This window comes from Oncorhynchus nerka, linkage group LG15 (genome assembly GCF_034236695.1).
Source record: "Oncorhynchus nerka isolate Pitt River linkage group LG15, Oner_Uvic_2.0, whole genome shotgun sequence".
NCBI lineage: Eukaryota > Metazoa > Chordata > Actinopteri > Salmoniformes > Salmonidae > Oncorhynchus > Oncorhynchus nerka.
The window spans coordinates 5,078,290-5,100,789 of record NC_088410.1 but is presented as its reverse complement, the minus strand read 5'-3'; the positions used below and the strand labels follow the sequence as shown (position 1 = coordinate 5,100,789).

The 22,500-nt window shown below is 42.2% G+C and overlaps 1 protein-coding gene across 1 annotated transcript in view; it reads right to left on the bottom strand.

Annotated features, from left to right (window-relative positions):
- Positions 1-17,774, bottom strand: part of LOC135560307 (E3 ubiquitin-protein ligase RBBP6-like) — a 54,556-nt gene extending 36,782 nt beyond the window's left edge. The window contains exons 1-4 of the mRNA XM_065002165.1: positions 17,607-17,774; positions 5,359-5,362; positions 5,162-5,202; positions 2,353-2,441 (exon numbers count right to left, since the gene is read on the bottom strand). Of these exons, the coding sequence (XP_064858237.1) occupies positions 2,353-2,441; positions 5,162-5,202; positions 5,359-5,362; positions 17,607-17,774 (302 nt within the window). The remainder of the gene's footprint in view (positions 1-2,352; positions 2,442-5,161; positions 5,203-5,358; positions 5,363-17,606) is intronic.
- Positions 17,775-22,500: the final 4,726 nt, after the last annotated feature.

The following is a 22,500-nucleotide window of genomic DNA, read 5'->3' as shown; positions in this document are numbered from 1 at the left end:
TGGCCAGGTTATGAGTAACATTTTGTCACTAATTTTCCATAGATTATGCTTCTCCTCACGCAGCAAGAGACAGACCGATTGGCTAGTGAATACTTATGTAAAATGTGACATTTCAGACAAAAAATGTTATGGGGTATTGTGATGTCATTATGGGGTATTGTGATGTCATTATGGGGTATTGTGATGTCATTATGGGGTATTGTGTGTAGATTGATGAGGGGGGGGGACAATGTAATCCATTTTAAAATAAGGCTGTAACATAAATGTGGAAAAAGGTCAAGGGGTCTGAATACTTTCCGAAAGCACTGTATAACACTGTATAGCACTGTATAGCACTGTATAGCACTGTATAACACTGTACAGCACTGTACAGCACTGTACAGCACTGTATAACACTGTATAGCACTGTATAGCACTGTATAGCACTGTATAGCACTGTATAGCACTGTATAGCACTGTATAGCACTGTATAACACTGTATAACACTGTATAGCACTGTATAGCACTGTATAACACTGTATAGCACTGTATAACATGTCTTTAGATGGTTCTTCATTTTTAACTAAGATGTCAGATGAGACCATGGGACTATACGGTCCTATTTGGAGTTGAAGACAAGACAGATTATTTATAGATTTTATTATTATTAATATTATTTTTTTTTTAACTTGACTTGAATAAAAGGTGTGAATCGACAGATGCCAGAGAACGCTACCTGCCTGAGTGCATTGCGCCAACTGTAAAGTTTGGTGGAGGAGGAATAATGGTCTGGGGATGTTTTTCATGGTTCGGGCCCCTTAGTTCCAGTGAAGGGAAATCTTAGTGCTACAGCACACAATGACTTTCTACAAGATTCTGTGCTTCCAACTTTTTAGCAACAGTTTGAGGAAGGTCCTTTCCTGTTTCAGCATGACAACTCCCCACGCACACAGAGCGAGGTCCATACAGAAATGTTTTGTCGAGATCGGTATGGAAGAACTTGACTGGCTTGCACAGAGCCCTGCCCTCAACCCTATCAAACACCTTTGGGATGAATTAGTACTCCCAACTGTGAGACAGGTCTAACCGCGCAACAGTCTGACCTTTCTAATGCTGGTGGCTGAATGGAAGCAAGTCCTCTGCAGCAATGTTCCAACATCTAGTGGAAAGCCTTCCCAGAAGAGTGGAGGCTGTTATAGCAGCAATGTTCCAACATCTAGTGGAAAGCCTTGCCAGAAGAGTGGAGGCTGTTATAGCAGCAATGTTCCAACATCTAGTGGAAAGCCTTCCCAGAAGAGTGGAGGCTGTTATAGCAGCAATGTTCCAACATCTAGTGGAAAGCCTTCCCAGAAGAGTGAAGGCTGTTATAGCAGTAATGTTCCAACATCTAGTGGAAAGCCTTCCCAGAAGAGTGGAGGCTGTTATAGCAGCAATGTTCCAACATCTAGTGGAAAGCCTTCCCAGAAGAGTGGAGGCTGTTATAGCAGCAATGTTCCAACATCTAGTGGAAAGCCTTCCCAGAAGAGTGGAGGCTGTTATAGCAGCAATGTTCCAACATCTAGTAGAAAGCCTTCCCAGAAGAGTGGAGGCTGTTATAGCAGTAATGTTCCAACATCTAGTAGAAAGCCTTCCCAGAAGAGTGGAGGCTGTTCTAGCAGCAATGTTCCAACATCTAGTGGAAAGCCTTGGGGGTCCAACTCCATATTAATGACTTCCCAGAAGAGTGGAGGCTGTTATAGCAGCAATGTTCCAACTCCATATTAAGCCTTCCCAGAATAGCGGAGGCTGTTATAGCAGCAAAGGGGGACCAACTCCATATTAATGACTTCCCAGAAGAGTGGAGGCTGTTATAGCAGCAAAGGGGGACCAACTCCATATTAATGCCTTCCCAGAAGAGTGGAGGCTGTTATAGCAGCAAAGGGGGGTCCAACTCCATATTAATGCCTTCCCAGAAGAGTGGAGGCTGTTATAGCAGTAAAGGGGGGTCCAACTACATATTATTGACTTCCCAGCAGAGTAGAGGCTGTTATAGCAGTAAAGGGGGTACCAACTCCATATTAAAGCCCATGATTTTGTAATGAGATGTTGGAGGAACAGGTGTCCACATACTTTTGGTCATGTAGTGTATCTTTATGAGCTGGATTGGCTGTCTTTGCAATTAGTTTTAGTTTGCTCCCGTTAGCATATTTAGCTAGCAGCCTCCATGGAAATGCTTTATCGGTTGTACTAATTTTGTTAGCATTCTGGCAATAGACACCCAATGGGCTTTTTGTTGTAGCATTTTCAGCACTAAGACCTGGGATGAGAAGGGCGGCATGACTGCGTGATCACGCGGATACCGCCTTAACCCTGCTGTGTGTGTGTTACACTCACTGTATGGGGTCATATTCACTGTTGGACTGGGACATCATAGCTCTGATCTTGTCATCCTCTGACGCATTGGCCTCCGCTAGGTTGGCAGTCTGGAGAGAAAGGGAGGAATGGTAGGAGAGGGGGAGGAGAGGGGGAGGAGTATGGGCGAGAGGAATGTGGATGAGTATGGGGAGAGGGGGAGGGGTATGGGGAGAGGGCGAGGGGTATGGGCGAGAGGAATGAGGAGGAGTATGGGCGAGAGGAATGAGGAGAGGGCGAGGAGTATGGGCAAGAGGAATGAGGAGAGGGCGAGGAGTATGGGCAAGAGGAATGAGGAGAGGGCGAGGAGTATGGGCGAGAGGAAGGAGGAGAGGAAGAGGAGTAAGGGCGAGAGGAATGAGGAGAGGAATGAGGAGGAGTATGGGGAGAGGGCGAGAGGAATGAGGAGGAATGAGGAGAGGGGAGGAGTATGAGGAGAGGGGAGGAGTATGAGGAGAGGGAGTATGGGCGAGAGGAATGAGGAGAGGGCGAGTATGGGCAAGAGGAATGAGGAGAGGGCGAGGAGTATGGGCGGAGGGCGAGGGGTATGGGCGAGAGGAATGAGGAGGAGTATGGGCGAGAGGAATGAGGAGAGGGCGAGGAGTATGGGCAAGAGGAATGAGGAGAGGGCGAGGAGTATGGGCAAGAGGAATGAGGAGAGGGCGAGGAGTATGGGCGAGAGGAAGGAGGAGAGGAAGAGGAGTAAGGGCGAGAGGAATGAGGAGAGGAATGAGGAGGAGTATGGGGAGAGGGCGAGAGGAATGAGGAGAGGGGGAGGAGTATGAGGAGAGGGGAGGAGTATGAGGAGAGGGGAGGAGTATGAGGAGAGGGAGTATGGGCGAGAGGAATGAGGAGAGGCGAGGAGTATGGGCAAGAGGAATGAGGAGAGGGCGAGGAGTATGGGCGAGAGGAAGGAGAGGAAGAGGAGTATGGGCGGAGGAAGGAGGAGGGACGAGGAGTATGGGCGAGAGGAAGGAGGAGAGGGAGGAGGGGGAGAGGAAGGAGGAGAGGACGAGGAGTATGGGGAGAGGAAGGAGGAGAGGACGAGGAGTATGGGCGAGAGGAAGGAGGAGAGGACGAGGAGTATGGGCGAGAGGAAGGAGGAGAGGACGAGGAGTATGGGCGAGAGGAAGGAGGAGAGGGCGAGGAGTATGGGGAGAGGAAGGAGGAGAGGGGAGGAGTATGGGCGAGAGGAATGAGGAGAGGGGGGAGGAGTATGAGGAGGAGTATGGGGTGAGAGGAATGAGGAGGAGTATGGGCGAGGGAATGAGGAGGAGTATGGGCGAGAGGAATGAGGAGAGGGGGGAGGAGTATGGGCGAGGGGAATGAGGAGAGGAATGAGGAGTATGGGGCGAGGGAATGAGGAGTATGGGCGAGGGGAATGAGGAGGAGTATGGGCGAGAGGAATGAGGAGGAGTATGGGCGAGGGGAATGAGGAGGAGTATGGGCGAGGGGAATGAGGAGAGGGGGAGGAGTATGGGCGAGAGGAATGAGGAGAGGAATGAGGAGTATGGGCGAGGGGAATGAGGAGTATGGGCGAGGGGAATGAGGAGGAGTATGGGCGAGAGGAATGAGGAGGAGTATGGGCGAGAGGAATGAGGAGAGGGGGAGGAGTATGGGCGAGAGGAATGAGGAGAGGGGGAGGAGTATGAGGAGGAGTATGGGTGAGAGGAATGAGGAGGAGTATGGGCGAGGGGAATGAGGAGGAGTATGGGCGAGAGGAATGAGGAGAGGGGGGAGGTATGGGCGAGGGGAATGAGGAGAGGAATGAGGAGTATGGGCGAGGGAATGAGGAGTATGGGCGAGGGAATGAGGAGGAGTATGGGCGAGGGGAATGAGGAGGAGTATGGGGCGAGGGAATGAGGAGAGGGGGAGGAGTATGGGCGAGAGGAATGAGGAGAGGGGGAGGAGTATGGGCGAGAGGAATGAGGAGAGCGGGAGGAGTATGGGCGAGAGGAATGAGGAGAGGGGAGGAGTATGGGCGAGAGGGATGAGGAGAGGGGGAGGAGTATGGGCGAGAGGAATGAGGAGAGGGGGAGGAGTATGGGCGAGAGGAATGAGGAGAGGGGAGGAGTATGGGGAGAGGAATGAGGAGAGGGGAGGAGTATGGGGAGAGGAATGAGGAGAGGGGGAGGAGTATGGGGAGAGAATGAGGAGAGCGGGGGAGTATGGGGAGAGGAATGAGGAGAGCGGGAGGAGTATGGGGGAGAGGAATGAGGAGAGGGGGAAGGAGTATGGGGAGAGGAATGAGGAGGAGTATGGGCGAGAGGAATGAGGAGAGAGGAGGAGTATGGGCGAGAGGAATGAGGAGAGCGGGAGGAGTATGGGGAGAGGAATGAGGAGAGAGGAGGAGTATGGGGAGAGGAAGGAGGAGTATGGGGAGAGGAATGAGGAGAGCGGGAGGAGTATGGGGAGAGGAATGAGGAGAGCGGGAGGAGTATGAGGAGAGGAATGAGGAGAGGGATGAGGAGAGGAATGAGGAGAGGAATGAGGAGTATGGGCGAGAGGAATGAGGAGTATGGGCGAGAGGAATGAGGAGTATGGGCGAGAGGAATGAGGAGGAGTATGGGCGAGAGGAATGAGGAGGAGTATGGGCGAGAGGAATGAGGAGGAGTATGGGCGAGAGGAATGAGGAGAGGGATGAGGAGAGAGGAATGGAGTTAGAGGAAGATGCCAAGAGTTAAGGTGATAATCAATTTACATTTTAATTCATGCCTCAAATTGAGTTGAAATTAAATGAACCCCAACCTGATTCCCAAAGACCAAACGCACACAGAGAGAGAGACAGTACCTTAGAGAGCTGGGCCAGGAGACAGACGGTGAAGAGTCGGTCTGAAGGAGAAGAGCAACATTAAGACATAACAGAGTCAAGGTGGGACATCACCACCTGTCTGCCTGGGAGGCAGACACGGGCTCAAATCTAGATGACACGGCTTCTTCCCGTCTCCTTCTGAAAAGACACTGGAGGAGGAGAACATTACCATCCACCCGTCTTTTGAGGAGGAGGCAGGAGATAGGAGTTGAGGAATCAAGGACACACAGTAGATTGATCACCCCTATTCCCACAGCCAGAGAGGCAGATCTTATACATCCAGGCAACTCATATCACTACTACAGTGTGACAGTTACACCAATGTTATGGTTCAGTAGTTCTGACCAGAAGACCACCAGGAACACCATGGTGGAGGGGAGTTTCCCCACTCTAAAACACTGATCTGGGCTCAGTTCTTCATCTCCACGCGAATGGTTATGGTAAGGATTTGGTGGCAGGGAAGCTGATCCTAGATCTGTAACCTAAGGGACGAACGCAGCAGAGCCTGACCATTTCCTCACTGTCGTCCTTCTCCAACACGACGTGAGGAGGGACCCAAACATTGAGATTCACACAGGAACTGGTGCTGGGGGGGTACATTGGTACTACAGCCTGGCTAGCTACACTAGTAGATGGTGCTACAGCCTGGCTAGCTACACCAGTAGTAGATGGTGCTACAGCCTGGCTAGCTACACTAGTAGTAGATGGTGCTACAGCCTGGCTAGCTATATTAGTAGTAGTAGATGGTGCTACAGCCTGGCTAGCTACACTAGTAGTAGTAGATGGTGCTACAGCCTGGCTAGCTACACCAGTAGTAGATGGTGCTACAGCCTGGCTAGCTATATTAGTAGTAGATGGTGCTACAGCCTGGCTAGCTACACTAGTAGTAGATGGTGCTACAGCCTGGCTAGCTACACTAGTAGTAGATGGTGCTACAGCCTGGCTAGCTACACTAGTAGTAGATGGTGCTACACCCTGGCTAGCTACACCAGTAGTAGTTGGTACTACAGCCTGGCTAGCTACACTAGTAGTAGTAGATGGTGCTACAGCCTGGCTAGCTACACTAGTAGTAGATGGTGCTACAGCCTGGCTAGCTACACTAGTAGTAGATGGTGCTACAGCCTGGCTAGCTACACTAGTAGTAGATGGTGCTACAACCTGGCTAGCTACACTAGTAGTATGGTGCTACAGCCTGGCTAGCTATATTAGTAGTAGATGGTGCTACAGCCTGGCTAGCTATATTAGTAGTAGATGGTGCTACAGCCTGGCTAGCTATATTAGTAGTAGTTGGGACTACAGCCTGGCTAGCTACACTAGTAGTAGTAGATGGTGCTACAGCCTGGCTAGCTATATTAGTAGTAGTTGGGACTACAGCCTGGCTAGCTACACTAGTAGTAGATGGTGCTACAGCCTGGCTAGCTACATTAGTAGTAGATGGTGCTACAGCCTGGCTAGCTACACTAGTAGTAGGAGTTGGTACTACAGCCTGGCTAGCTACACTAGTAGTAGATGGTGCTACAACCTGGCTAGCTACACTAGTAGTAGGGACTACAGCCTGGCTAGCTACACTAGTAGTAGTAGTTGGTGCTACAGCCTGGCTAGCTATATTAGTAGTAGATGGTGCTACAGCCTGGCTAGCTATATTAGTAGTAGATGGTGCTACAGCCTGGCTAGCTATATTAGTAGTAGATGGTGCTACAGCCTGGCTAGCTACATTAGTAGTAGTTGGTACTACAGCCTGGCTAGGTATATTAGTAGTAGATGGTGCTACAGCCTGGCTAGCTACATTAGTAGTAGTTGGTACTACAGCCTGGCTAGGTATATTAGTAGTAGATGGTGCTACAGCCTGGCTAGCTATATTAGTAGTAGATGGTGCTACAGCCTGGCTAGCTACATTAGTAGTAGTTGGTACTACAGCCTGGCTAGGTATATTAGTAGTAGATGGTGCTACAGCCTGGCTAGCTATATTAGTAGTAGATGGTGCTACAGCCTGGCTAGCTACATTAGTAGTAGATGGTGCTACAGCCTGGCTAGCTACATTAGTAGTAGTTGGTACTACAGCCTGGCTAGGTACATCAATAATAGTAGTAGGTGTTACAGCCCGGCTAGCTACACCAGTGTTAGTAATAATAGCTGTTGTTGTGGCCCTTTACTACACTATGAGCTAACAGGATTAAGTTTTAGAGCTAGGTAACAGACTGAGCTAACATGATTAAGTCCAGAGCTAGGTAACAGACTGAGCTAACAGGATTAAATCCAGAGCTAGGTAACAGACTGAGCTAACAGGATTAAGTCCAGAGCTAGGTAACAGACTATGAGCTAACAGGATTAAGCCCAGAGCTAGGTAACAGACTGAGCTAACATGATTAAGTCCAGAGCTAGGTAACAGACTGAGCTAACAGGATTAAATCCAGAGCTAGGTAACAGGCTGAGCTAACAGGATTAAGCCCAGAGCTAGGCAACAGACTATGAGCTAACAGGATTAAGTTTTAGAGCTAGGTAACAGACTGAGCTAACAGGATTAAGTACAGAGCTAGGTAACATACTATGAGCTAACAGGATTAAGTCCTAGGTAACAGACTATGAGCTAACAGGATTAAATCAGAGCTAGGTAACAGACTATGGGCTAACAGGATTAAGTCCAGAGCTAGGTAACAGACTATGGGCTAACAGGGATTAAGTCCAGAGCTAGGTAACAGACTATGAGCTAACATGATTAAATCCAGAGCTAGGTAACAGACTGAGCTAACAGGATTAAGTACAGAGCTAGGTAACATACTATGAGCTAACAGGATTAAGTCCTAGGTAACAGACTATGAGCTAACAGGATTAAATCCAGAGCTAGGTAACAGACTATGGGCTAACAGGATTAAGTCCAGAGCTAGGTAACAGACTATGAGCTAACAGGATTAAATCAGAGCTAGGTAACAGACTATGGGCTAACAGGATTAAGTCCAGAGCTAGGTAACAGACTATGAGCTAACAGGATTAAATCCAGAGCTAGGTAACAGACTGAGCTAACAGGATTAAGTCCAGAGCTAATTAACAGACTACGAGCTAACAGGATTAAGTCCTAGGTAACAGACTATGAGCTAACAGGATTAAATCCTAGGTAACAGACTATGGGCTAACAGGATTAAGTCCAGAGCTAGGTAACAGACTGAGCTAAAAGGATTAAGTTTTAGAGCTAGGGCGGTCTAGGCAACAGACTAGGGGCTAACAGGATTAAGTTTTAGAGCTAGGTAACAGACTAACAGGATTAAGTTTTAGAGCTAGGTAACAGACTAACAGGATTAAGTCCAGAGCTAGGCCGGTCAAGGTAACCGATTAGATCACGTTACACCAGTTAACCCAAGATCCTACTTTCCGAGCCACTGCATGTAGCTATATGGTAACAGGTGAAGTGAACCATGATGCCTTCACTACTCCTCATCTACAGCAGTGTCTGGAGTGAGCGCTATGGGTCCACTTAGGATGATCTATCTAATTCATTATATGGAAACACTGCAAAACAATATAATAAAACGTGTTTCTTTTAAACAATCATTTTCACTACCATAACCATTATACAATAGTAGTAAACAATAGCCATCATAACACTAGACAAGGGACAAAGGGAAAGAGGGAGGGTAAGAGAGGGTCTGGTTTAGTAAGCTATAAACTCTTCGTCAGTGCAGCTGTCATCATCATCATCTTAGTAGAGGCTGGTAGGTTGAAGGTTCAGAGGTCACTGTGAAGGGAAGACACAGGGTCTGGTGTGGTTGGTGCACGTGCTCACAACAGAACACATAACCTCTTTATTGACAGTTCTGGCAGCGTACAGCAGCAACCAAACACAACCCTGTCGCCACGGGGAACCTACCATGATGCCACACAGTCAGAACCCTGTGATGTCATAATAGATCATTTCAGTGATGTAATTAATAGTCTCTGTGATGTCATAATGCTATCATCGTGGCAATCAGCTTTTGGAACTCTGTACCAAACATGATCGTGAATTCAGTAGTCATCATAGTAAGTACTTAACAACTAGTTTACAGTTTAGCTTTAAGTTAAAAAAAAAATATTGCAAAGTAGACAAAATGCATTGCATTTCTAAGTAGTTTATAGTAATAAAAAAATAAAAAGTAAAAACTTTGAGAGAACAAAAGGATCAACTATGTCCAGTCCATATTAAAAATGTCAGAATATGATGAGAGAACAACATTAGCACAGCCAAATATCAGCAATTAACTTCAGGTTAAGAACACTGTTGAACAGGAACCAAATGATTTACATTTACCCCCCCCCACACACACACAATCACACACAGGTATCCATACAAAGGCGTATGCATTAGTCTTACAGTCAATACGTCACAAACTCATTGCTATAACACCACGTGAAAGAAAAAGCTCCCATTGATTTGAAGTAAAGCAGCGTAGTAACAACCCGCCTGTAGGATCATGAAGCATCGTCTCAACACACAAGGGGATGTGGTGGGTGGGGAGGGGCTCTGTACAATGGCAGGCTAACAACACCACGCTAACCGTTGTTTTCAATATGAAAATACAGTCACAATATAGTTCAGATCCATCAACACATTGAACAACATAAAATAAAAAAAACACAGTGAGTTACAACAACAGAGAGAACAAGCAGTTGGGAACCATCAAAACAGAATATTAATCACATGACAACTCAAGAGTTAACTGGTGACCAATCAGAACAGAATATTAATCACCATGACAACTCAAGAGTTTAACTCTTGACCAATTCAGAACAGAGTATTAATCACCATAACAGCTCAAAGAGAGTTAACTGGTGACAATCAGAACAGAATATTAATCACCATAACAACTCAAGAGTTTAACTCTTGACCAATTCAGAAATAGAGTTTACACAGTATCCTTTAAACACCAGAGCAGAGTTTACAAACAGAGGACAGAGATAGTAAGGAAAATGAGAGTGCTTTGTTACATACGGTCTGGAGGATCCAGCAGCCATGTCAGAACGGTCACTACAAACAAACAAAACAACAACATGTCAACAACCACCACAGACATGGACTAGACAACAGGTTAGAATAGAATAGCTAGGCTGGTCTGACTGAATACTAGTGTGTGGAGGGGTACTACTACCCCACAGACATGGACTAGACAACAGTTTAGAATAGAATAGCTAGGCTGGTCTGACTTGGATACTAGTGTGTGGAGGGGGTACTACTACCCCCACAGACATGGACTAGACAACAGTTTAGAATAGAATAGCTAGGCTGGTCTGACTGGATACTAGTGTGTGGAGGGGGGTACTACTACCCCCAAGACATGGACTAGACAACAGTTTAGAATAGAATAGCTAGGCTGGTCTGACTGGATACTATGTGTGGAGGTACTACTACCCCACAGACATGGACTAGACAACAGTTTAGAATAGAATAGCTAGGCTGGTCTGACTGGATACTAGTGTGTGGCTGTGTGTGGAGGGGGGTATTGGAATCAACAGGCAATGGGGGGTTTACTATTTGACTGGATACTAGTGTGTGGAGGTTATTAGGATCAACAGGCGATGGGGGGGTGTTACTACCATAATCATATCATGCAGATAGACACAGGGTCATGATGTCATAGCTACGTACAATGAACGTTCTGCCTGCTGGTTTGACCCTCCGATGGGGGTGCGTCTGAGCATCACTGACGAGTGTTTGGGGATGTGAACCTCTTCATCAGTGTACTCTGTAGAAGCACATGGTACATATCATCAGTACTGTACTCTATAGAAGCACATGGTAAACAGCATATATCATCAGTACTGTACTCTATAGAAGCACATGGTACATATATCATCAGTACTGTACTCTATAGAAGCACATGGTAAACAGCATATATCATCAGTACTGTACTCTGTAGAAGCACATGGTACATATATCATCAGTACTGTACTCTATAGAAGCACATGGTAAACAGCATATAGCATCAGTACTGTACTCTATAGAAGCACATGGTACATATAGCATCAGTACTGTACTCTATAGAAGCACATGGTACATATATCATCAGTACTGTACTCTATAGAAGCACATGGTACATATATCATCAGTACTGTACTCTATAGAAGCACATGGTACATATATCATCAGTACTGTACTCTATAGAAGCACATGGTACATATATCATCAGTACTGTACTCTGTAGAAGCACATGGTACACCGCATATATCAGTACTGTACTCTATAGAAGCACATGGTAAACAGCATATATCATCAGTACTGTACTCTATAGAAGCACATGGTACATATATCATCAGTACTGTACTCTATAGAAGCACATGGTACATATATCATCAGTACTGTACTCTGTAGAAGCACATGGTACACCGCATATATCAGTACTGTACTCTATAGAAGCACATGGTACATATATCATCAGTACTGTACTCTATAGAAGCACATGGTACATATATCATCAGTACTGTACTCTGTAGAAGCACATGGTACATATATCATCAGTACTGTACTCTATAGAAGCACATGGTACATATATCATCAGTACTGTACTCTATAGAAGCACATGGTACACCGCATATATCATCAGTACTGTACTCTGTAGAAGCACATGGTACATATATCATCAGTACTGTACTCTATAGAAGCATGGTACATATATCATCAGTACTGTACTCTATAGAAGCACATGGTACATATATCATCAGTACTGTATATAGAAGCACATGGTACATATATCATCAGTACTGTACCTGTAGAAGCACATGGTACATATATCATCAGTACTGTACTCTGTAGAAGCACATGGTACATATATCATCAGTACTGTACTCTATAGAAGCACATGGTAAACAGCATATATCATCAGTACTGTACTCTATAGAAGCACATGGTACATATATCATCAGTACTGTACTCTATAGAAGCACATGGTACATATATCATCAGTACTGTACTCTGTGAAGCACATGGTACATATATCATCAGTACTGTACTCTGTAGAAGCACATGGTACATATATCATCAGTACTGTACTCTATAGAAGCACATGGTAAACAGCATATATCATCAGTACTGTACTCTATAGAAGCACATGGTACATATATCATCAGTACTGTACTCTGTAGAAGCACATGGTACACAGCATATATCAGTACTGTACTCTGTAGAAGCACATGGTACATATATCATCAGTACTGTACTCTATAGAAGCACATGGTACATATATCATCAGTACTGTACTCTGTAGAAGCACATGGTAAACAGCATATATCATCAGTACTGTACTCTATAGAAGCACATGGTAAACAGCATATAGCATCAGTACTGTACTCTATAGAAGCACATGGTACATATAGCATCAGTACTGTACTCTATAGAAGCACATGGTAAACAGCATATATCATCAGTACTGTACTCTATAGAAGCACATGGTACATATATCATCAGTACTGTACTCTATAGAAGCACATATACATATATCATCAGTACTGTACTCTGTAGAAGCACATGGTACACCGTATATATCAGTACTGTACTCTATAGAAGCACATGGTACATATATCATCAGTACTGTACCTATAGAAGCACATGGTACATATATCATCAGTACTGTACTCTGTAGAAGAAGCACATGGTACATATATCATCAGTACTGTACTCTATAGAAGCACATGGTACATATATCATCAGTACTGTACTCTATAGAAGCACATGGTTTATATATCATCAGTACTGTACTCTATAGAAGCACATGGTACACCGTATATATCATCAGTACTGTACTCTGTAGAAAGCACATGGTACATATATTTGATCAGTAATTAAAATTATAGAAGCACATGGTACATATATCATCAGTACTGTACTCTATAGAAGCACATGGTACATATATTTCATCAGTACTGTACTCAGACACATGGTACATATATCATCAGTACTGCATTACTCTGTAGAAGCACATGGTACATATATCATCAGTACTGTACTATAGAAGCACATGGTAAACAGCTTAACATATCATCAGTACTGTACTCTATAGAAGCACATGGTACATATATCATCAGTACTGTACTCTATAGAAGCACATGGTACATATATCATCAGTACTGTACTCTGTAGAAGCACATGGTACATATATCATCAGTACTGTACTCTGTAGAAGCACATGGTACATATATCATCAGTACTGTACTCTATAGAAGCACATGGTAAACAGCATATATCATCAGTACTGTACTCTATAGAAGCACATGGTACATATATCATCAGTACTGTACTCTATGAAGCACATGGTACATATATCATCAGTACTGTACTCTGTAGAAGCACATGGTACATATATCAGTAATTACTCTGTAGAAGCACATGGTACATATATCATCAGTACTGGGTACTCTATAGAAGCACATGGTAAACAGCATATCATCAGTACTGTACTCTATAGAAGCACATGGTACATATATCATCAGTACTGTACTCTGTAGAAGCACATGGTACACAGCATATATCAGTACTGTACTCTGTAGAAGCACATGGTACATATATCATCAGTACTGTACTCTATAGAAGCACATGGTACATATATCATCAGTACTGTACTCTGTAGAAGCACATGGTAAACAGCATATATCATCAGTACTGTACTCTATAGAAGCACATGGTAAACAGCATATAGCATCAGTACTGTACTCTATAGAAGCACATGGTACATATAGCATCAGTACTGTACTCTATAGAAGCACATGGTAAACAGCATATATCATCAGTACTGTACTCTATAGAAGCACATGGTACATATATCATCAGTACTGTACTCTATAGAAGCACATGGTACATATATCATCAGTACTGTACTCTGTAGAAGCACATGGTACACCGCATATCAGTACTGTACTCTATAGAAGCACATGGTACATATATCATCAGTACTGTACTCTATAGAAGCACATGGTACATATATCATCAGTACTGTACTCTGTAGAAGCACATGGGTATATATATCATCAGTACTGTACTCTATAGAAACACATGGTACATATATCATCAGTACTGTACTCTATAGAAGCACATGGTATATATCATCAGTAAAATTTCTATAGAAGCACATGGTACAATCGCATATATCATCAGTATCACTCTGTAGAAGCACATGGTACATATATCATCAGTACTGTACTCTATAGAAGCACATGGTACATATATCATCAGTACTGTACTCTAGAAGCACATGGTACATATATCATCAGTACTGTACTCTGTGGAAGCACATGGTACATATATCATCAGTACTGTACTCTGTAGAAAGCACATGGTACATATATCATCAAAGTACTGTACTCTATAAAGCACATGGTAAACAGCATATATATCATCAGTATGTACTCTATAGAAGCACATGGTACATATATCATCAGTACTGTACTCTATAGAAAGCACATGGTACATATATCATCAGTACTGTACTCTGTAGAAGCACATGGTACATATATCATCCAGTACTGTACTCTGTAGAAGCACATGGTACATATATCATCAGTACTGTACTCTATAGAAGCACATGGTAAACAGCATATATCATCAGTACTGTACTCTGTAGAAAGCACATGGTACACAGCATATATCAGTACTGTACTCTGTAGAAGCACATGGTACATATATCATCAGTACTGTACTCTATAGAAGCACATGATGGTATATCATCAGTACTGTACTCTGTAGAAGCACATGGTAAACAGCATATATCATCAGTACTGTACTCTATAGAAGCACATGGTAAACAGCATATAGCATCAGTACTGTACTCTATAGAAGCACATGGTACATATAGCATCAGTACTGTACTCTATAAAGAAGCACATGGTAAACAGCATATCATCAGTACTGTACTCTATGAAGCACATGGTAAACAGTATATAGCATCAGTACTGTACTCTATAGAAAGCACATGGTACATATATCATCAGTACTGTACTCTGTAGAAGCACATGGTACATATATCATCAGTACTGTACTTATAGAAGCACATGGTACATATATCATCAGTACTGCACTCTGTTATCATGGTACACAGCATATATACACACACACTGGGCACATTGTGTGTGTATATATTTATATATTCAGTATTGTAGTCTATAGAAGCACAAGGTACCCAGTATATATCATCAGTACTGTAGTTTATAGAAGCACAAGGTACCCAGTATATATCATCAGTACTGTAGTTTATAGAAGCACAAGGTACCCAGTATATATCATCAGTACTGTAGTTTATAGAAGCACAAGGTACCCAGTATATATCATCAGTACTGTAGTTTATAGAAGCACAAGGTACCCAGTATATATCATCAGTACTGTAGTTTATAGAAGCACAAGGTACCCAGTATATATCATCAGTACTGTAGTTTATAGAAGCACAAGGTACCCAGTATATAGCATTAGTACTGTAGTCTATAGAACAGGGAATATATGATATCATCAGTGCTGTAGTCTATAGAACAGGGAATATATGATATCATCAGTGCTGTAGTCTATAGAACAGGGAATATATGATATCATCAGTACTGTAGTCTATAGAAGAGGGAATATATGATATCATCAGTACTGTAGTCTATAGAACAGGGAATATATGATATCATCAGTGCTGTAGTCTATAGAACAGGGAATATATGATATCATCAGTACTGTAGTCTATAGAACAGGGAATATATGATATCATCAGTACTGTAGTCTATAGAACAGGGAATATATGATATCATCAGTACTGTAGTCTATAGAACAGGGAATATATGATATCAAACAGTACTGTAGTCTATAGAACAGGGAATATATGATATCATCAGTACTGTAGTCTATAGAACAGGAATATATGATATCATCAGTACTGTAGTCTATAGAACAGGGAATATATGATATCATCAGTGCTGTAGTCTATAGAACAGGGAATATATGATATCATCAGTACTGTAGTCTATAGAACAGGGAATATATGATATCATCAGTACTGTAGTCTAGAACAGGGAATATATGATATCATCAGCTGTAGTCTATAGAACAGGAATATATGATATCATCAGTGCTGTAGTCTATAGAACAGGGAATATATGATATCATCAGTGCTAGTCTATAGAAGCAGGGAATATATGATATCATCAGTACTGTAGTCTATAGAACAGGGAATATATGATATCATCAGTACTGTAGTCTATAGAACAGGGAATATATGATATCATCAGTACTGTAGTCTATAGAACAGGGAATATATGATATCATCAGTGCTGTAGTCTATAGAACAGGGAATATATTATATCAAACAAAAACAGTTAAATTCACATCTTTCTTCCCTGTGTAAAAAGTCACCCCAGCCCTAAACCCTTAGATTGGACTCAACACCTCATGAGTTCCTAGAGATGATACATATGCTTTTTGTTGATGGGAAAAGTTTTTTTGGTTCCTCAACAATGAGACACTCAGTCTGCCTGGTCAACGCAGCTCATGCAACAATGTTGATCACAACGATGCTGTTTTCACTTTGCTTCTTAATGTAAATCCACCAGTGTTGTGTCATTAACGTTACATTATTATTATTATGTTTTTACATATACAAACAGCCAGCTTGTCATTTCTTCTTAGCAAGTACGGGTCTAAATGTTGTTAGCCGCTAATGCTAATCGACTGTTAGCCGGCGGGTTAATATATGTACTGAGTTATAGCAAAACGTACTTATACAACCTCATAATACCTATAAAAACCATCAGCATGTTGTTTATACAACAGTATCTTCTAAAAAATCAAAGGAAAACACAAAGTAAGCATATGTTAGCTACATGAAGTAGCTAAGAGAAAACATTCAATGTAGCCAAAAGATGATACGTTCCCTATGTCCAAAAACACTGTCTTCAAAGTGGCCGCTATTAACTATAGAATAATCATTATAATTACATTCCCAACAGTTGACAAGTGTTTTGACTTTAAATCGCAACATTTGGTTCAAAATAAGGTCCATATCGTTGCAGCCGTCTACACGGCTGCGTGGGGAATGATCTCAAATGAGTGCAGGAAATAAATCAGAATGGAGAAAGACCACCTAAGGGTCACCGCACTACTCATAAAGCAAATGTAGAATTTAATAATTACAAATATTATTGTATTTTTGGGGGAGGGTCAAAATACATTAATACAATCCAACTTTTGTAATACCGTGAGATAGATGTGTGTGTGTGTAATAAATAAATATATATATATATATATACATACACACACATATATCTATATATATAGATAGAGAGATGTCTATATAGATTATGTTTTGGGCCCATATGCCCGATCCCTACCAGGAAGTACACTATAAAACTGCATAAATGATCGAGAATCTTGTCATCACTGATTAACATCAGCTCGTTGTAGAATCAACCTGAACAACTTAACTAACTAGTTAGTTACCTTCACGGGGTCTGTGCGTTGGTGATCTGCAGGTCGCAGTCGGTGGCTTTTGAGGCGCTCTCTGCCCATAATCTGCCGTTTCAGCTCGGCCAGGGTGATGTGCAGCCCGTCAAAGGTCACGGTGTTGTAGTCCAGTTTGGACGAGAATTTATAATGAACACACGACATTCTCACAACTAATCACTTAAAAAACTCAAACTCAAAGACAAAGGAGGGGGGAAAACAACACGTTAGTTAAGATAACAACCAGTAGTAGATATGGGATCTGAGACTGAAGGTGGAGGGGGGAAACTACCAGATTATTCTATAATAAGATAATATCGAAGGGAAACAGGCAATGAACTAAGAGGAAGTATTCGCAGATAGTCCTTGTAGCTGTTTGCGTCAAAGACACCAAACTACTAGTAGTGACAGACCGGGACACCAGCGTCTTTAATAACCCGGTCAGTTCGTTAATTAAGTGTCCGGTAAAACAACAAGAAAAGTACAGTTCCACAAGTGTCCATTACGTTTTCACGGTTATTAATACAGTCAGTAAGAGTCTCTCTCGCGGAAACAACGGGCCTTGTAGCTGCGGAAAGCAGCGCGGCACCGGGGTCGCGGTTAGGAGTCCATACGAGGCCCGTAAGCGTCGCTCTTCCGCCGTAAAACGGCGCAAAGTCCTAAAAAGCATATTCTTCAATCCGTCTGGGAAAAATCAAACGTCCAAATAAAATAAAAGTCCTTCAAACGATCCTTTTCGGAGTTGCAGTCCACGCAGGAAACGATGTTGATCCTTGTGTGACCTACGATGAGAGAAGGAGATCTGCGGCCTTGGTCCGTGTACCTACCAGTCAAAACAAAAACATTACCCGCAGATAACCTTATTTTACACTAACTAGTTAACTGGTTTACATAGAAAACGGCCACTGAAATAAACACTTTAATAACCAGTTAGCTGAGGTTTCTTATCCAAAACGACGGTAATTATCTCTTTCTAAACTATAATTTTCGTTGTTTAAATCCATAACATCCATTTCGACGGTCTTTCAGTTGCTCCTCGTTGTCTTCTGAACATCATGGGGGCCCGGAAACTGGCCTGACAAGAAAACGGAAACGAGGGTGACGTTCTTCTTTACTGTTCATTGGCGGACTACAATCTCTATGGTTTGTAATCTATGTATGCTTGTGTTCCCTCATGTGCTTTATGTATTGATTTGTTATTAATAAAAATAAAATAAAAAAATACAATCTATAATGTGCAACCTACTGTGCGAGGTAGTAAAATATCACAAAAAAAAAACGTTTTGGATGAAAATACTCATACAAACTAGTAAAAACAACAACAACAAAAATGATACATACAAAGAAATACAATTCAATCTACTTCGTTAAAATCATAAAGTCAAAACGGATCTCCACAGGTTCAGGAGCACTGGAGGGCGGGGTAGTTCTTTCCATCGCAACAAACCACTTGAAGGTCTTCCGTTGTGAATTCTTCTTAGCCCAGAAACTTTTCTTCCGTATCCATAATTGATGTCCATTTTTATTTTATTATTTTTATGTTGACACTTGACCAGTACAGTTATTAACAGTTACAATAAACACCACAGAGAAATTTCGGTTTAGATGTTTGGTAACGTGTGCAGCTTTGTCTCCCTCTAGTGAGCTGTAGAATGAAGCAATAAGGCCCGAGGAGGTACGGGTATGCGGCCATATGGCACGGATAAGGGCTGTTCTTTAAGGACGACGCAACCTGGATGGCCGCCTGGATACAACCCTTAGCCGTGGTATATTGGCCATATACCACAAACTCCTGGTTACAAACTTAATTAAACCAGTAAAAAACCCTGATATACCACGGCTGTCAGCCAATCAGCATTCAGGGCTTAAACCACCTAGTTTATAATACACGATAAACCACTATGTTGTAGAATAATAGTGAAGACATCAAAACTATGAAATAACACATATGGAATCATGTAGTAACCAAAAAAGTGTTCAACAAATCTAAATATATTTTAAATTTGAGTTTCTTCAAAGTAGCGAAGTTTGCCTTGATGACAGCTTTAAACGCTCTTGGCATTCTCTCAACCAGCCAGTCACCTGGAATGCATTTCAATTAACAGGTGTGCCTGTTCATTTGTGGAATTTCTTTCTTAATGCATTTGAGCCAATCAGTTGTGTTGTAACAAGGCAGGGGTGGTATACAGGACACAGCCCTATTTGGTAAAAGACCAAGTCCATATTATGTCAAGAACATCTCAAATAAGCAAAGAGAAACGACAGTCCATCATTACTTTAATACATGAAGGTCAGTCAATCTGGAAAATGTCAAGAACATTGAAAGTTTCTTCAAGTGCAGTCGCAAAAACCATCAAGCGCTATGATGAAACTGTCTCTCATGAGGACCGCCACAGGAAAGGAAGACCCAGAGTTACCTCTGCTGCAGAGGATAAGTTCATTAGGTTACCTGTCTCTCATGAGGACCGCCCAACAGGAAAAGGAAGACCCAGAGTTACCTCTGCCAGCAGAGGATACGTTCATTAGAGTTACCAGCCTCAGAAAATTGCAGCACAAATTAATGCTTCACAGATTTCAAGTAACAGATGCATCTCAACATCAACTGTTCAGAGGAGACTGCGTGAATCAGGCCTTCATGGTCGAATTACTGCAAAGAAACCACTACTAAAGGACACCAATAAGAAGAAGAGACTTGCTTGGGCCAAGAAACACGAGCAATGGACATGAGACCGTGGAAATCTGTCCTTTGTGTCCGAATTGGAGATTTTTGATTCCAACCACCGTGTCTTTGTGAGATGCAGAGTAGGTGAACGGATGATCGCCGCATGTGTGGTTCCTACCGTGAGGTGAGGCATGGAGGTGTGATGGTTTGCTGGTGACACTGATCAGTGATTTAACTTAGAATTCAAGGCACACTTAACCATCAAGGCCACCACAGCATTCTGGAGCAATACGCCATCCTGTGTGGTTTGCGTTTGTTTCTCAACAGGACAATGACCCAACACACCACCAGGCTGTGTAAGGGCTATTTGACCAAGAAGGAGAGTGATGGAGTGCTGCATCAGATGACCAGGCCTCCAAAATCACCCAACCTCAACCCAATAGAGATGGTTTGGGATGAGTTGGACCGTAAAGTGAATGAAAAGCAGCCAACAAGTGTTCAGCATATGTGGGAACTCATTCAAAGACAGTTGGAAAAAACTTGTTCAGGTGAAGCTGGTTGAGAGAATACCATTAGTGTTTGCAAGCTGTCATCAAGGCAAAGTGGTGGCTACTTTGAAGAATCTCAAATATAGAAATATATTTTGATTTGTTTATCACTTTTTTTTGGTTACTACATGATTCTATATGTGTTATTTTAACAGTTTTAATGTCTGTAGCACATACTTATGTTCTATAATTCATTTTAAAAAGCGACACACACACACACACAGCCAAAATCAACAGCTGAGATGTTATTATTACTGTAGCCTAGTTACAAAACACAGAAACAGTAGAAATCATTTCATAATGTCACAGAAATGTAAGTTATGTCCCATTTCAAACTCATATTTATTATAGACAGTGTGAGGCTGACTAAGAGCTACTAGAGTTAGTCAGTGTATTTATTATAGACAGACTAAGAGCTACTAGAGGTTTAGTCAGTGTATTTTATTATAGACAGACTAAGAGTTACTAGAGGTTAGTCAGTGTATTTATTATAGACAGACTAAGAGTTACTAGAGGTTAGTCAGTGTATTTATTATAGACAGACTAAGAGTTACTAGAGGTTAGTCAGTGTATTTATTATAGACAGTGTGAGGCAGACTAAAGAGTTACTAGAGGAGTCAGTCAGTGTATTTATTATAGACAGACTAAGAGTTACTAGAGGTTAGTCAGTGTATTTATTATAGACAGTGTGAGGGCAGACTAAGAAGTTACTAGAGGTCAGTCAGTTTATTTATTATTATAGACAGACTAAGAGTTACTAGAGGTTAGTCAGTGTATTTATTATAGACAGACTAAGAGCTACTATAGGTTAGTCAGTGTATTTATTATAGACAGTGTGAGGCAGACTAAGAGCTACTAGAGGGTTAGTCAGTGTATTTGTATAGACAGACTAAGAGTTACTAGAGGTTAGTCAGTGTATTTATTATAGACAGACTAAGAGTTACTAAGGTTGGTTGTATTTATTATAGACTAAGAGTTACTAGGGTTAGTCAGTGTATTTATTATAGACAGTGTGAGGGCAGACTAAGAGTTACTAGAGGTTAGTCAGTGTATTTATTATAAGACAGACTAAGAGCTACTAGAAGGTTAGTCAATGTATTTATTATAGACAGACTAAGAGCTACTAGAGGTTAGTCAGTGTATTTTATTATAGACAGACCCAAGAGTTACTAGAGGTTATTCAGTGTATTTATTATAGACAGTGTGAGGACAGACTAAGAGTTACTAGAGGTTAGTCAGTGTATTTATTATAGACAGTGTGAGGGCAGACTAAAAGTTACTAGAGGTTAGTCAGTGTATTTATTATAGACAGACTAAGAGTTACTAGAGGTTAGTCAGTGTATTTATTATAGACAGTGTGAGGCCAGACTAAGAGTTACTAGAGGTTAGTCAGTGTATTTATTATAGACAGACTAAGAGCTACTAGAGGTTAGTCAGTGTATTTATTATAGACCGACTAAGAGTTACTAGAGGTTAGTCAGTGTATTTATTATAGACCGACTAAGAGTTACTAGTTCCATCCTGTCTGTTCTGCGGTCATCAGACAGAGGTAGTGTTCCATCCTGTCAACTATTGTCCTCTCTCTCTCTCTCTCTCTCTCTCTCTCTCTCTCTCTCTCTCTCTCTCTCTCTCTCTCTCTCTGCTAAAGCTCTCTCTCTCCCTCCCTCTCTCTCTCTCTCTC